Here is a 15883-nt window from a genome sequence, read left to right on the forward strand (position 1 = left end):
AATCCCAGCACTCGGGAGGCAGAGGCAGGCGGATCGCTGTGAGTTCGAGGCCAGCCTGGTCTACAAAGCGAGTCCAGGACAGCCAAGGCTACACAGAGAAACCCTGTCTCATTAAATAAATAAATAAATAAATAGAAGAAACAAGGTTTACAAAAGAATTATTCAAATCAAGATAAAAACTTGTACCTGAAGAAATCAAGTTACTGGATATCCAAAATACACAAGTAAGTACATATAGGGACAAACACTGTGGGAGTTATATATAAAGCCAACCTTTTATGCCTTTTAGGTACTTTGTTATTATTGTCATTTTTCAAGACAGGGTTTCTCTGAGAAGCCCTGGCTGTGCTAGACTCTCTTTGTAGACCAGGTTGGCCTGGAACTCACAGAAATCCTCCAGCCTCTGCCTCCCAAGTTCTGGGATTAAAGGTGTATGATACCACAGCTGTCTACTTTTACTCTCTTTTTAAGATAGGGTTTCTTTAGCTCTTGTTTGCCTCTCCCTCCTGAGTCCATTAAAGGCGTGCGCCGCCACACCTGGCACTCCCCCCACCCCCACCTCCGGTTTTAGTGAGTAAAGGACTGAAAGGTAATAGGAAGCAAGTGGCCCTACAATTTGTGGAGTCAAGAAAATAAACATAAAGAAGAAACACGGTAACATAAACAACTGTTCAAGAAAAATTTGTGGGCATTTTCTGCATAATTTATTAAGTACGGCATTTAGGACTTTAGAACCTTTCGTGTCGGTTACTGGTATTAGAACTGCAGCAGTAACTCCTTTGCATTAACGTCTTCACTCTAACAGGAACATGTGGCACTAGGTGCAAATGGACAGCTCACATACCAGGACTTCTTGAATCCCTCAAGCAGGTAGGAGATTCCATATGAAGCAAGGCTTCAGCAGCTTCAATCGTCTTATCCGTGCAGTGCGCATTACTGCCGTGGACTGATGCTTCCACTGTGAAAAGGGGCAAGTTCTTAGTTAAAAAGGACAACATTAGCAATTTAAAGTCTATGACTGAATATGTATAAACTGACGTCCATGTGAACAGCTCTATAAAAGCCATGGAGTATTCATTAACTACTTTCTAGAGTAATAAGTAATAATAAAACTACTGTCTACCTTCTGTGACGTGAATATTGATTTTAAAAGCAACCAATGAGCCAGTGATAAGCCACGTACTTATTCTCAGTAACTGGAAAGTTAAGGCAGGGAATGGAGTTTAAGACTTCGCTGGGCTGTTATCAGCAGACCCTATTTCTAATCAGGAAGCTGATTAGAAAGGAGTGAGAAGTTCTGTGGATCTTAACCAAAAGAAAACAAAGAAAGAACCTTGAAATGTGAAACCTGTATCCATTTTAGATGAAAATTAACTGAGGAAATCATCCGTAGGTGTTGGGGAGCATGGTGAGAGACTGGGCGAAGAACAACCACCTTGTAGGTCCATTATTTAATCTGGTGTGCCATCATTAAACTGGGGGTAATACAACAGCCAGCAGCAGTCAGTCAGGAGCACTTGTTTCTACGCTAGCCTATGGAGTTACTTCCATTTTTATAATGTCTCCTGTGATTGGACAACCTCTGGGCAAGGATAATGTCACAACACTTCAGGACCTCGGTGGACTTCACTAGGTTTTACGTGAGCAAAGTACTTATGTGGGTGGGTGCATGAAGAGATGGGTGATTTCACCAGGAAGCTTTTCCTAATTCAATTGCTCTTCTGTGGCTATGACATTTCTTCTATGCTTTGCTATCAAATGTCTTATGAACAGGCAAGTGTGAGTAGAGGCTTGCACTTTCAGGCCTAACCACTTTGGGTCCTTAGTCTCTGCCACTAAGGCAATCCACTTACTCTCTCATGCCTCAGCTTCCACCTTTATAGAGCAGGACGTTTCCACAAATAGCCGTGAAACTGCGTACACTGCTTGCATGAAATGGGAATTCTGTATCATGACTGCTCATTCCTGTAAAATTGTAAGCTCCCTGAGATTAAGGGAGCTCACCTTAAACTTTGCATTCACGACTAGACTTGTTTACTTTTGAAATGCTGGTGATCAAACCCAGCTCCTCCCACATTGCTAGGGAAGTGTTCCACCTCTAAGCTGTATGTCTAGCTCTAGATTTTCCTTATGGTGACGCATACATGCACTTCTTTATATAAAATTAAGGATAACCCCATGCTCTTACACGAGAACTGTCAAGGACACATTCTCTTAGTCGTGCATGTACTTCACAGTGGCTTATTTATTATATACTAAATAATTTATACAGTTAGAGGTTCTGAAAAATAAACACTAGATTTAATTTGACTGGTTTTTCTAAAGATGTTCCCCTTAAAGAGCTTTTATAAGTGTTCATACAATTCCATAAAACCATGACCAATTTTCAAGTGCAGACATGAGTCTTCTAAAGCCTGTCTCAGGAATCTTTAATTGTAAAAAGAAAATCTGTTAGGGTCTCCACAATGCTAAAACCTCAGCCTTAAAAACAAAGTCATTTGGGGAGCATTTGTTTTAAAACTTCAGGCCTGTTTTAGCACCTGTTACACACCAACCACGCTCTCAAGCAAGGTACTCAGGTCTCTCCAGTTGCTCTTTCCATTTATGGAAATCTGCTCAAAGCTAACTGGATCCTGAGAGGCAGCCAAACCTCTAAGTAACTATCTTTAGGTGACCCTGCTTACTCTTATCTGCAGCTTCAGTGAGGCAAAGGATTCATTCAGCCCTTTAAAAAAACTTAGTATTATGTATAAAAGACACTGCCATTCTTGAGTGCCCCCCCCACAAAGGGCCCCCTACAAGACTCACACACACTACAAACACTCAGAAAACAAACTCTCTGGTTTTAAACACTAACTTGGGAGCCATTCTTTTAAAGGCAGGATTGGTGTTGTAACTTAGCTGTTGTCTTAGGTGCTATTAATAAATTACCCTGGGTAAGCTAATTCCTTACGTAGTATTATGAAGATATACTCTCAAACTGTACTGCATCACAATTATAGCTTCAAGTATTTAAAAATCACAGGGCAATAAAACTACAGATTTAAAATATTTAAGTTAAATATTTAATTAAATAAAAATATTTAATTTAAATATTAAGGCTGGAGCCAGGCAGATCTCTGGGAGTTCAAGGCCAGCCTGGTCTACAAAGCGAGTCCAGGACAGCCAGGACTACACAGAGAAACCGTGTCTCAGGAAAAAAAAAAAAAATTAAAGTTGAGCATGGTGGTACATGCCTTTAATCCCAGCACTGGGGGGGAGGAGAAGAGGCGCAGAAGCAGATGGATCTCTGTGAGTTCAGGGCTAGCCTGATCTATAAAGCAAGTCCAGGACAGCCAAGGCTACACAGAGGAAACTGTCTTGAAAAACAAAACAAAATAAAAAATTAAGTTATAAATAACAAAAATACATGCCTAACAGTTAGTTATACATTGTGTGCCTTAAATTTTAAGCAGCTTGAGACGTTTTTTCAAAATCATTATTTCATGTTGTTTATGTTAATACAAATGAATCTTGATTCTGTTCTGTTCTGCTTTTGTTTCTGGACAGCAAACATCTTGAGCTTTCCAATCCTCCTCCCTCTGTACCCTAACCCTGACGTGACAAAGTGTACCACGCACCCAATTCCAGTTAGTTTTTTAAAGTATACTTTCTTGCTTCTACTTCTGACCTCAAACTTCTCCCTCCCCCCAATTAAAACATTATAACCCCAAAATATTTTACTATTATTTTAAATATCCACAATTTTTAAGTTACCAACTAGAAAATCCAATATGTTAAGTACAATCAGCCAGTGTCAGTTGAGTATTCATCAGGCGCCCAGTGCTGTATTACAAATCTGAGTTCTGTGTCTGAATATAGCTCCTCTGGCCTCCTGACGCTTCAGGTTCAGAGCACCACAAACCCGGTGCAGATGTAAAATAATCTCACATTACTCTGCAATCTAACAGCTTGTTAAACAGCAGTGATTTCTATTTTAGGAACTTACCATGTTCATCTGCAGCTCATGCTAAACATAAATAAAAACCTAAAAGCCTAGTGTCTGATAAACTAAAATATAATGAGATTCAAAAAAAATGTTACCCATTTTATGGCAGTGAGGAGTCTCTTTATACTTCATCACCTTAAGTCAACAGGTAATTTTCTTAAATAATCTTTGATAACAAAAATTTAATACTTCTTTCATTTCTGTAACTTTAAAAACTTCAATGCTGTTTTGTTCAGCTCGATAATTCAAACTAAATTTAAGGCTAGCAGTGGTCTGTGCACTCAAGAGGCAGGGGCAGGTGGATCTCTTGAGTTCGAGGCCAGCCTGGTCTACAGAATGAGCTCTAGGACAGCCAGAGCTACACAGAGAAATCTTGTCTTGAAAACAAACAAACAAGAGGCAGAGAAGGAAGATGGAGGAGGAGGAGGAAGAGAAGGAAGAGGAGGAGGAGGAGGAAAAGAATGCCCGTTTAGGGGCTGAAGAGATGGCTCATCAGTTAAGAACACTGACTGCTCTACCAAGATGACCTGGGTTCAATTCCCAGTACCCACATGGCAGCTCACAACTGTCTGTAACTGCAGGATCCAACAGTCTCCTACAGACATACATGCAGGCAAAATATCAATGCACATAAAATAATTATTTAAAAAAAACACCACAAAATTTTAAACTGCATGTTTGTAAAGATATAAATATAAACGTAATAGTACACTGTAACCAAAGTAAACAACTAAAAGCAACATCTGCAAATTAAACTCCTTCATACTACTTTCTAGACAATGTATGAAATTCATGGTAGAAAATAAGCAGCTCAGTTTTAAAATAGAAACACACTATTAGGTAATTGGACAGGTCTCATTTTCTAGCAGCTGAACTTGCTGGCTGGCCAAACCTCCCTGAAGTAATACATCAAGTACATATGAAAATGAGTTTAACTCTGATCACAGCGCCATCAATAACCGTGGCCTGTGCTGCCATTTACTGTGGGTAAATATGCTTGTTCCGTGTCCGTCTCCAATCAGCTGGTGTTTGTATGTGCACAGCTCCAGACTCACTCAGCAGCTGTTACAAAATACCAAACTTGGTAATTAAGTCTGACAAGAGGCATACCTCCCAGCTTTGCAAAGAGAACTCTGGCAATGGATCTAGTTCATAACAGTGTTCTCAAGTCAGAAATAAACCTTACTAGCAATGGAGTTTTGAGAGCAATGGAAAAATGAGAGATACTTCATTAGGTGTTAGTGGTTTCTCCTAAACACAGCACCATAGCCTAGTATTTCCTAGGTCATCACTCAAGTTTCCGCACTGACTGACCACATCTTCAAAGGCCCCAGAGTTCATGTGGTGACAGAAGGGCACGATAAAGAAGAGGGTCTGGGATCTTTCACCTTCACATCTGTCTCCACTGATCATCAATCAATACAGCTTTATAAAACATATAAAGGGAATTAAAATTAACTTTCTAACCCAAAGTTAACAAATTAAATATAAGCCTTAATTTAACATTTTCTCAGCCACATTTCAGAAAGTACAAAGGTGGTATTAACACCGTTTTACTGGAGGGGTCTACCTCTGAGCTACATCCTCAACTTGAAATTAATGCCTTTACCTAATAGCTCCAAAATATTGCCATGTCAGCATGTAATCAACATTAAAAACTTTCAAAATTCAATTTCCTAGCCAAATCTCAAATACTCACTACCCACAGGTGGCTAGTGGCTATTATACCAAATATAATAATCCCATTCTTAAACTTAACTTTGATCAGAAGACTTTTGCATCAAAATATTGAGAATCTTAAAAAGACTTCTGAGACTAGAAGTGTTATCTACAGAGAGTTACTGTGCCTGAAAACTAAGACAGGTACGGTGACTTGCTGCCTGAAACCCCAATGTTCAGGAGTTTTAGGCTAGGCAACCTGGGCTAGCATGAGGCCTTATCTCAACAAACACAAACCTTTTCCACTTCAAAAATATTTACTCATTTACAATAATATACACATTACTTAAATACGCATATGAGAAATAACTAAAATAATTCAGTGGCTTTACAAGCGTGCACATGTTACACATGTATGTATATATGCATATATTTATTGGAGGTAGGGATTCCGAAGGGACTGAACCCAGGTCCTCACATACAGCACACCAGCAATCTACCATTAAGCTATATCCTCAGCCTTCTTTTATTTTAATATTTTATTTCAGATAGGGTGTCATTAAGCTTGTCCAAGCTGGCTTTGAATTCACTCCATAGCCTATGTAAGCCATGAGCTTGCATTAATAATCCTGCCTCAGTCTCCAGAGTAGTTGAGATTACAGACCTGTGCCACTAGGTTTTATATATTCTGGGAATCTTTTTAAATTTTCCTTTGTTTCTGTACACTTGTAAAATTGAAGACCAAATAATCTCCAAATAGCACGAAAAGGTTTGACTTTTTAGGTTCTCCTGAAAGCTGCCTAGAGACTCTACATCAGTCTGCCGCCTGCCATTCTCCACCAGTATTTGTTTCTAAAGAAAACATTTCCTGGTGAATTACTGATTGGCTTTTACCCTGACATTACTTTGTAAACTCACGGATGCACAAGTCATAGTATTCATGTTGCAAGGACCTCAAGTGTTCATTTCTTCAACACATTTTCAAAGTGAGTTTTTTCCTATACTAGCGATCACATCCAGTGCCTCACCACTCAGTCGTACACTCTGCCCCCAAATATGTCTCTTCCTATGTGTGTGTGCACAAGTGTGTGTGCGGACAGTTCTCTCCATCCACCTTCGCCTGGATCCTAGACGCTGAACTCCTGTCTCCAGGCTTGCCTGCTGAAGTGCCTTTACCACTGACTCAGCTCACCAATGGCAAGGTTAAGTCTCCGGGTTTAAAAAATCATCATCATCATCATCATTACTTTGGTTTTAACACATGGTACCTACCTTTTGATTTGTTTGAGACAGGGTTTCTCTGTGTAGCCCTGGCTGTCCTGGAACTCATTCTGTAGACCAGGCTGGCCTCGAACTCACGGAGATCCACCTGCCTCTGTCTCCTGAGTGCTAGATTAAAGGCGTGCACCACCACTGCCCAGCCATACTTTTCCATTTAATGCTGCTTTGTATGATTGTCTTCAAGACTGACACAATCACATCCATGTCTAAAATTCTGAAATGCTTTGGAGTGTGCATGTGCAGATATTCCAAAGTCTACAAAATGTGTAGGTGAAACACTACCCCAAGTACCGTGGGTAAGGGACAGCCAAGCTTCACTAGATATCACAACTTAAAGTACATCAGAAATGAGCTTTCTTCAATTTCAAAATTTATAATGAAAGCCAACCAGATTGTTTTGTCAGTGAGATGACTTGTGCTGCTTTGGGAAGGTGGCTCCATTGGTAAAAGGGCTTGCCATAGAAGCAGGTAGATCTCACTTTAATACCTAGCACCCAAATAAAGTGGTGGGTGCTCAATCCCTAGTGCTCTGCTGGTATGGCAGGCAACTGTAATCCCAGTAATGAGGCAGAGACAGGAGGCTCCACCTCAGGGACTTCCTGGCCAGCCAGTCTACCTTCATCTGCAGGCTCAATGAGAAATTCTGTCTTCAAAACATAAAATACAATAAGAGAGAGACTGAGGAAGGTAGCTAATGTTTGGGGGTTTTTGTTGTTTTTTGTTTTGTTTTGTTTTTTGAGACAGGATCTCTCTGTGTCACCCTGGCTATCCTGGACTCACTTTATAGACCAGGCTGGCCTCAAACTCACAAGCAATCCACCTGCCTCTGCCTCTGGAGTGCTGGGATTAAAGGCGTACACCACCACCTCGGCTGAAGGTACCTAATGTTAACCTCTGGCCTCTTTATGTACATGTATTCACACACAGAGAGACTATCCTGTATATCCACAGAAAATTTTCCTCTTCATTTAAGAATACCACTGCACAGAAAACTCTGGTGGCCTTAATTCTAAAAGAAAAAAGGAAAGGAAATTAATGCCAGCACTCAGGAGGCAGAGGCAGGTGGATCTCTGTGAGTTTGAGGCCAGCCTGGTCTACATACATAGCAAGTTCCAGGACAGCCAAGGCTACACAGTAAGACCCTGTCTTAAAGGAAAAAGAAAAAAGAGGGAGGAAGGGGGATGGGGAGAAAAGGGTTAAGTAGTCAAGGATTATACACTTCAAGAAAAGAAAGCAAATCTTTTAAACTACACATCTTCCCTCAAATCCAGGCAGTGTACACTTATGTTCACATAAATTAGGAAAGAACATTAGGACATTTATTAACCTACGTACGCACGCACACACAAGAAATGAACTCCAAATATTAAAGTACACCAAATACTGTAAGTTTTCAAAGGCTGGCTAAAAGCAATTAACCTTTAAGACATACTCACATGGTATACTTCCTAAAATCATTTAAAAGCAAGTCTCACATCTTTATCTTTGCACTAAATGTGTTGGGCCTCTCGTAATTTGAAAGCTTTTAATGTCCTTAGAGATCACCTAGTCAGATGCTAAAGAGGTTAGGTGGTTAAGTTAAGGTTAATTAGGACAGCTTTATCAACAGCTAACTAGAGAACTTCAACCCTTGGTTCCATGGTTCCTTAAGCAAGTTTTTAGTGTGTAGTCCTGCCTCGTCTGCCTGCCTCTGCCTTCTGAGGGCGGGGGATTAAAGTGGGCATCACCATGCCCCACCCAAATGCAAGTTTACAAATATATTAAGTCCTGACTACAAAAATTTTTAATTTTAAGAGGACACTGATTTGTTATAAGCAAGTTATTTATCTCATCTTCCATTCAAACTTGTAAGAGCATAAATATTAAAGGATGATGAAAGTGTGATACTTAAGTTATAAAGAGGGAAATAAAAGCAAAAAAAAAAAAAAAAAAAAAAAAAAAAAACCCCTGTAGCAATTTGGCAATGGTACTGCTAACTGGTCTGTAGTTGCTTAGGAACAAGTTACCCCTGAGTTCTTCTCAAGTGTCGCTCATTTACACAGCCGTCAGGTAATGGCCACAATCATCACAGCTACCTTTTTATTTGTACATTATATAAACTTTCATCTGCATTCTTGTATATGATAACTTCTCTCAAGGAGATAAAGAGATCATTACATCCACTTACTTGTAAAATGTGCAGACACTGGGGTTAGGGATGTAGCTCAGATGGCTGAGTGCATGCTGAATCCCCCAGCACCACATAAACCAGGAGTGAGAGTGCACAACTCTAACACTACTATTAAGGACGTAGAAGCAACACATTAGAAGTTCAAGGCCAGCCTCAGCTATATGCAAAGTTTGAGGCCATTCTGGGGTACATGAGACTTGTCTCAAAAACAGAAACAATAACAAAAAGCATTACTCTCCATGTGCCATTAAAAATGATCAGCAATAAAAAAAAATTTAAACCATAAAATCTTATTTTTCTTAAACTCATATTTCCTTCTCACTTTTAACTTGCTGGACTAGCTTTGAGTATATCAGCAAACCCTCTTAAGTTTCCTTCTAAAAGCCAGTAAGGTTCTTCAGATTACATGAACATGAAAGAAGAAATTGGGTGTAAAAGTCTCTCATGGCACACTGTGATTTTAAAACCTTTAGTTGTAAGATTTCTGTAAGGAGTACTCAAAAATCAGGTTAGATCTCGGAAATGGCATCTAAAGTCTTAGAAAACAACAACAGAGGAGGTGTAGACCTGTGCTAAAGCACTGGTCCACCATTCCCCTCCGCTGTCCCAAACAAGAACACCTATAAACAGGTAAAAACAATGATTTCCAAAGACTGTATCATGTGCACGCCCAATAAAATATCTACAGGCCACATTCAGTTTTACTGGTAATTCCAAAAACTCACCAAAGGAAAGAAACCTCCCACCTGCAGAATTAAGCCCTCTCACTCTACGGTGTTCTGAGTGCACTGGAAATAACATCTTTAGGTTTATTAAGTTTTTGCCTTTACCTAAGTATTTGTGTGCACTGTAATGTGTGTGCCTGGTGTCCATGGAGTTCAGAAGAGGGGTCTGGACCTGGAGTTACACGTGGCTGTGAATGTGTACGCTGACAACCAAACCCAGGTCCTCCGCAGGGCAACAAGTGGTCTTAACCAATGAGCATTTCTCCGGCCCAGAAATATCTCTTGAACTATATACACTCAACACTCAAAACACCACTTAACCCAACATAAAAGTGTACACTAAGTCTTGGTGATCAACAGACTGAACATAACCAGGATCCACGCTCTCATCGTGTTCTCCCATTCGGTAAACGTTCTTATCCACAAAAGGTGCTTAAACGCTGCTCCATAAATTGTGATTTCCCTAGAGACTTTTGAAATGTGTAAAATATGCCAGACTAAACACTATTCGTCGTTAGGTGCTGTACAGTACATACAGTTCTATTAGTCCAGATTTTATTTGAATTTAAAATTCCATTAAACTAAGGGATAAACATATGTTGATCATTTTTCTCCCCAATCTAACCTAGTCAGTTTGGGACGTCCATCAAACTACCAATTTTAAGATCTCCACCTAAAAACAATAGACGGAAAACACTGTTCAGACCTTTTACAACACTACTGTTGGTGGCTACTTCTCATCCTCCTGGGGCCCTCGCAGTGCTGTCTGGTAGCAAGTAAAGCTGCTTTTTCTATGTAACTTAAGTCCGTGCCCTTCCGCTGCTGCAGCAGTGGCGCAGCACATCCCCCACCCCCGCGGCCACTTCCGTGTTTACACTCCTCTTCCCTCCAATTCCATGCGTACATTGTCAGCTTCACTCCCGCCCAATCTTCATTGGCCGGGCTCGGGCCCGTGGTCCCGCCCCCAGAAATCAACGTTCTTATTTGGAACATCTCGGAGCGCAGATTGGAACCGCGGGCCTGTCAATCGCGCGCGTTCTGTCCTCTCCCAGGCGCTTCCGCTATGGTGGGAGGTTTGGGGGAGGGGAAAGGGGGCAATTCCAAGCGGAGACTTCCCTGGGGCCAGGACGCCCTCCCGCCCGCCCCGCTCCCCGCTTTCGCCCGCTGTTGACCAAAATAAACGTTCCCCTCCGCTGTCCCCAAGCCCCGGGCCGGCGGCACGGGAGACACCCGGTGTCCTTCCCATTCCCCCTGCAACACCCGCCCCACGAGGGAAGGAAGGGCAGCAGCCCAGCTTCGCCGCCGCCGCCGCCGCCGCCGCCGCCGTTAGTCCGGGCGGGGAGGCGCCGCGCCGGGTCCGCGTCCCGCTCGGCACCGGGAAGTGGCCTCAGGACCGTTACTCCGGCGCTGCTCCCTGAGGGACCAGACAGAAGGCCGAGAGCGTTTTGGCGGGTAGCGCCCCGGGCCGCGGCGTCCATGCGGAAGTGGCGGCCGTGTGAAGTGTGGGGCGAGGGCGGCGGGCGGCCAGCGCCCCCGGCCGCGGGCAGGGGCGGCCTCTCGGCCGGACAGCGTGGCAGGCGGCGGGGACAACAGCCCCGCTCACTTCCTGGTTCCCCGGCAACTGGGGTGAAGCGCGCAACTCGCCCGCGCCGACTCCCCAACTTAGCCGCGGCTCCGTGCCCGGCCCCCGCCGCTGCCGCGCTGCCCGGAGCGACAGCCCGGATCCGAGGCAGGTTACTCTCCAAGGTGATCACTTCCTGATTTGTCGCCTCCATTACTTCATTCACTCCCCCCCCCCCCTCCGCTGCCGCCCCGGTGCCGGAGGCGGACACCGGACCTGGGCGCTGACCGCCCCGGGGGACGCTCCCGGCCCGCCGGCCGCCCCCTCGTCCGCAGCATCGATGCACCGGAGAAAAGTTCCCCTGCGCTTACCGGCCCGGATGAGCAGATCCAGCTGGTTCGTGGGTCCCTCATGCAGAGACGTCGCCATGTTTATCCCGGGGCTGGAACTGCTGCTTCACATTGACTTACACCCTGAGCAGCGGCGACAGGGGAGAAGGCGGAACCCGCGGCCGGAGACACACGCCGTGCGGGCGGCACTCACTCACGCACTCGCACACACTCCGACGCCCGGATCCTTGCGCGTCCTCCGACAGGAAGCGGCGGCCGGCCCGCCTCCCGCCGCCGGGCTGAGCAGCCCCACCACCTAACGGCAGGGGGGGCGGCGGCCCCGGCTGGCAACGCGATCCTTCCGCCCCGCGCCCAGACAGGAAGTCCCGGGCGCCGGCAGCCAGCGGCCGCACGGACACCTGAGGCTGAGGAGCCGCAGGCGGCCCTCGGGGACGCGGGCCTCGGCAGGAAGAGGCGCGCTTCACGTTCTGCGGAAGCGAAGTCTGCAAATGTCCCCTCTGGAAAAGAACCATGAATCAAATTTTTCTTCCTAGAAGCGACCTGATACTTAGTCCCGCGGCTATACATGAAGGTGGCTTTTTAATTTGTTTTGGCCTTTCCAGAGCTTCAGGGCTTATGCAAAATGCAGTCAGTTCAGTTGAAAGACCTGCACTTTAAAAAACTCATACCTAGAAAATATTCTAAAAGCATCACTAGACAAGTCAGGAGTCTTCAACTACTTGAAAGACGACTTGGTCCTCTTCTCTACACAAGTCAAGAGTACACTAGACAGGTAATTAGCAAACACCAGCGGTGCAGCCGGCCAGCCTCTGGGGACTGGCTGAGAGTCGCTGGCTGTGCTGGTCATGAAATTCCTGTACCCTCAGTTTTATTTGGTTCACTTGGACGAATGAATGTATTCGTTCATATCTTAAAGATATCTTAAGTAATCTTTTAAAAATGTTTTCCTTGAAACCAACCTTACAAGTACACACTATAGCAGAAAAGGAAAATAAGTGGCCAGTTACTGGCTATAAATTAGTGGAAATACAGGAAATAATTAAATGCCTTGCCTGTTTCAGAATTTCTTAATATAAAAACCGAAACAAAATGTTGCCATGAAGTTGTTTACCACACAACTTACGTAAAATAAACCTCCAGAAGATTAAGTGTCCAATAAAAAAATGTATTGAATAAAAAAATAAGCATCTGTAATGGTAGGGTTACAAATTTTTATCTGCGTTAAATACTTAACAAAAAATTTGACAGCAATATAATACAATATGGTTTTCTAATTTTGCCCAACGTCACTGCAGTATCAGATGGGTTTACTTAGGACTGCCATGCATAGGAAAAAAGGAAACCGCCAACTGACAACGTTTATTTTTCACTGCTATCATTTTTAAGCATCTCCCATTGATGGGAAGCATCTTTAACAGTTTCTGTATCAAGAAAGATAAAGAATACTAAAGGGTAATTTGATGACTTTAGGCAGATCATTAAAACTGATAACAAATCAGAATTTCTACTCCAGTAACCCATTTTCCATGTATTCTATTTAGTACAGAAATGGCAACCAAAGGGTAAGTGTGTGTGTGTGTGTGTGTGTGTGTGTGTGTGTGTGTGTGTGTGTGTGTGTGAGGGGGGGGGGGAGAGAGAGAGAGAGATGGCTTAAAAACAATAAAATAGTATTCTCAATGTAGGATCAGTTTGAAATCTGACACAACTTTTACCTTACTATATTTCAGATATATCTGAACAAGGGGTGTGTGTCTGTGTGTGTGTCTGAATGTTTATCCTAATTATATGTATCCATGTCTGACTTACATTTTAAGTATTGAGAACAGAAGCCGCATATATCCTTGCATAATAGTATATACACATAACACATATATACACAGAAAATAATGCGAAGACTAGAAAACACAGCATTCCTATAACTTCAGAACATATAAAAGCAAAATGCCCCCCAATGTTATAGCAAGTCAGCCCTGCCTTAAGAAGGCTTTCAGAAGCCACCAATACTTTACTGAGAATAAGTAGGATGGGCTTGCTACTAAAATGTATACTGGCACAAAGTGGCAATATGGCATTTATCAATAATCTAATATATATACTTTTATGAATATGTGAACACATTTGCCTTTTTCAAGTCTCCACAATCGAACAGTTACTTATACCCAGAAATTTAACTAAGTATGAATACACAGGTTTTTATGGTAAATAAAAATAAACTCATTCTCCCAATGAAACTATAGAAAAACAACATTGTATAAAAAATTACTTATAAGTCCTGGCAGACAGAGGGGAGGGGGAAGAGGTAATACCGTATCTTACTGCTTACTGAATAAAGGGCTGCCTGCTAACTATTCACCTTCATTTCTTTTTATATATTCTGCCCTCATACCTGTACAGCAGATATTGCTATTCTATCCATTTCATTGATAAAGGAGCTCAGGGTCCTTGCTTAAAGTTATGGTGATAAATGGGTCAGAATTTGACACACACATGCTTAATCTCAACCACTCTCCAGGAAAAATAACATCCTCCTTAAGTCATACAAATTTTCTCGTTAGTTTTTTTTTTTTTTTTTAAGTAGTTCTGCCTCAAAGAGATGTAGCTTAATCTTCCTCTCAATGGACTTAAATCTTTACTTTAACAAACAAAGAAGGCTGAAGTGACTTGAGTCACAACCCTAGAAGGATGCCACATACTGTGTGTCAAGAGCAACCCTAACAAGTCTCAAAGGCACCCTACCAGCAACTGCCTACAATGAGCTGCCTGGAAGGCGGACTCCAGCTCTAACCAAGCCTTGAGAGGACAACCCAAGTGGCAAGACTGCAGCCTCATGGAAGACCCTCAACTAGGACTATTCATCAAAGCCACGCACTAACCGCTAGCCTCAAAAACTGTGTGGGATAGCCAATAGTTGGTATTTTAAAATGCTCTATTAGGGGATAGTTTGTTAATCAAGGAGAGGGTGGGTTAAAATCATATTCTTCAAGCCAATTCTTCAATATGACAATCCTTCAAATCAAGTCTTAATATACTGTTGCATAAGTATATTTACATGTTTGTGTGAACATACTGTTTCACATTCTTTGGTCAGATAAGTGAAGTCATCACATTCCATATTCTTTTTTCATTGAGGATTTACACTCAATCTCTGCTATGTAATAAATACGTGCTTTCTATTTCTTTTTTCTTCAAAGACAGGGTTTCTCTGTGTAGTCTTAGCTGTCCTGAAACTAGCTCCGTAGACCAGGCTGGCCTCCAACTCAGAGAGCCATCTGCCTCTGCCTCCCAAGTTCCGTGATTAAAGGTGTCTGCCACCACCTCCCAGCTGCTTTGTAAACTCTACAAAGCACTGCTGTGCATGAATTTACCCAATTGTATTTATCAAATGTCCTCCTTGACAACACGATTCTCTCCTTAAATTTTTAATGATACATCTTTTTTGGTTTTTCAAGACAGCGTTTCTCTGTGTAGCCTTGACTGTCCTGGACTCACTTTGTAGACCAGGCTGGCCTCGAACTCACAACGATCTCCCTGCCTCTGCCTCCCCCAAGTGCTGGGATTAAAGGCATGCACCGCCACCACCGCCCTGCCTTAATGATACATCTTTATTATTTAAGTTACATATATGTCTGTGTGTAGTATGTGCACATGAGTGCAGGTGCTCAAAGAGCCAGAGGACTTGGAATACCCAGGAGCTGGAGTTACAGGAGTGTGTGGAGCACCTGACATGCTTGTGGGAGTTGAACTTGGGTCCTAACTGTTTAGCCAGCTCTCCATGCCAGTTCGTTTTCCCTAAGAGGGTTTTAGGGTTGGTTTTTCATTTGTTTTCCAGTGGTGGTGAATGAACCCAGAGCCTCACACACATGCAAAAAGAGCTCTGTACCACAGAGCTGTCCTCCTGCGACATTTGGTGCTGAGGGAAGACACATGGCGTCATAAACCAGGTTAGCTACAAACTCACTATGTAGCTTAGGATGACCTTGAACTCCAACACTCCTGCCCCCACCTCTGAGCACTGGAATTACAGGGTGTGTGTGTGTGTGTTTTCAAATCCCTCAAGATTCTTTCTTTTTTTTTCTTTTAAGACAAGATCCTTGTCAATGGTCTACAGCTGGCTAGGTAGGCTAGGCTGGCTCTTCTGATCTGTAGAAT

The 15883-nt window shown here is 42.9% G+C and overlaps 1 protein-coding gene across 3 annotated transcripts in view; it reads right to left on the reverse strand.

The window, feature by feature from the left end:
- Nucleotides 1-15883, reverse strand: part of Elf2 (E74 like ETS transcription factor 2) — an 85440-nt gene that overhangs the window by 11833 nt on the left and 57724 nt on the right. For 2 of the 3 annotated variants that reach the window (XM_051157120.1, XM_051157119.1), the window contains exons 1-2: nucleotides 11756-11962; nucleotides 845-958 (exon numbers count right to left, since the gene is read on the reverse strand). In XM_051157120.1, the coding sequence (XP_051013077.1) occupies nucleotides 845-958; nucleotides 11756-11813 (172 nt within the window). In that variant the 5' untranslated portion in view covers nucleotides 11814-11962. Of the gene's footprint in view, nucleotides 1-844; nucleotides 959-11755; nucleotides 11963-15883 lie in introns of those variants that run through there. The other variant, XM_051157118.1, reaches the window with a different exon arrangement.

This window comes from Acomys russatus, chromosome 15 (assembly GCF_903995435.1).
Source record: "Acomys russatus chromosome 15, mAcoRus1.1, whole genome shotgun sequence".
Taxonomy (NCBI): Eukaryota; Metazoa; Chordata; class Mammalia; order Rodentia; family Muridae; genus Acomys; species Acomys russatus.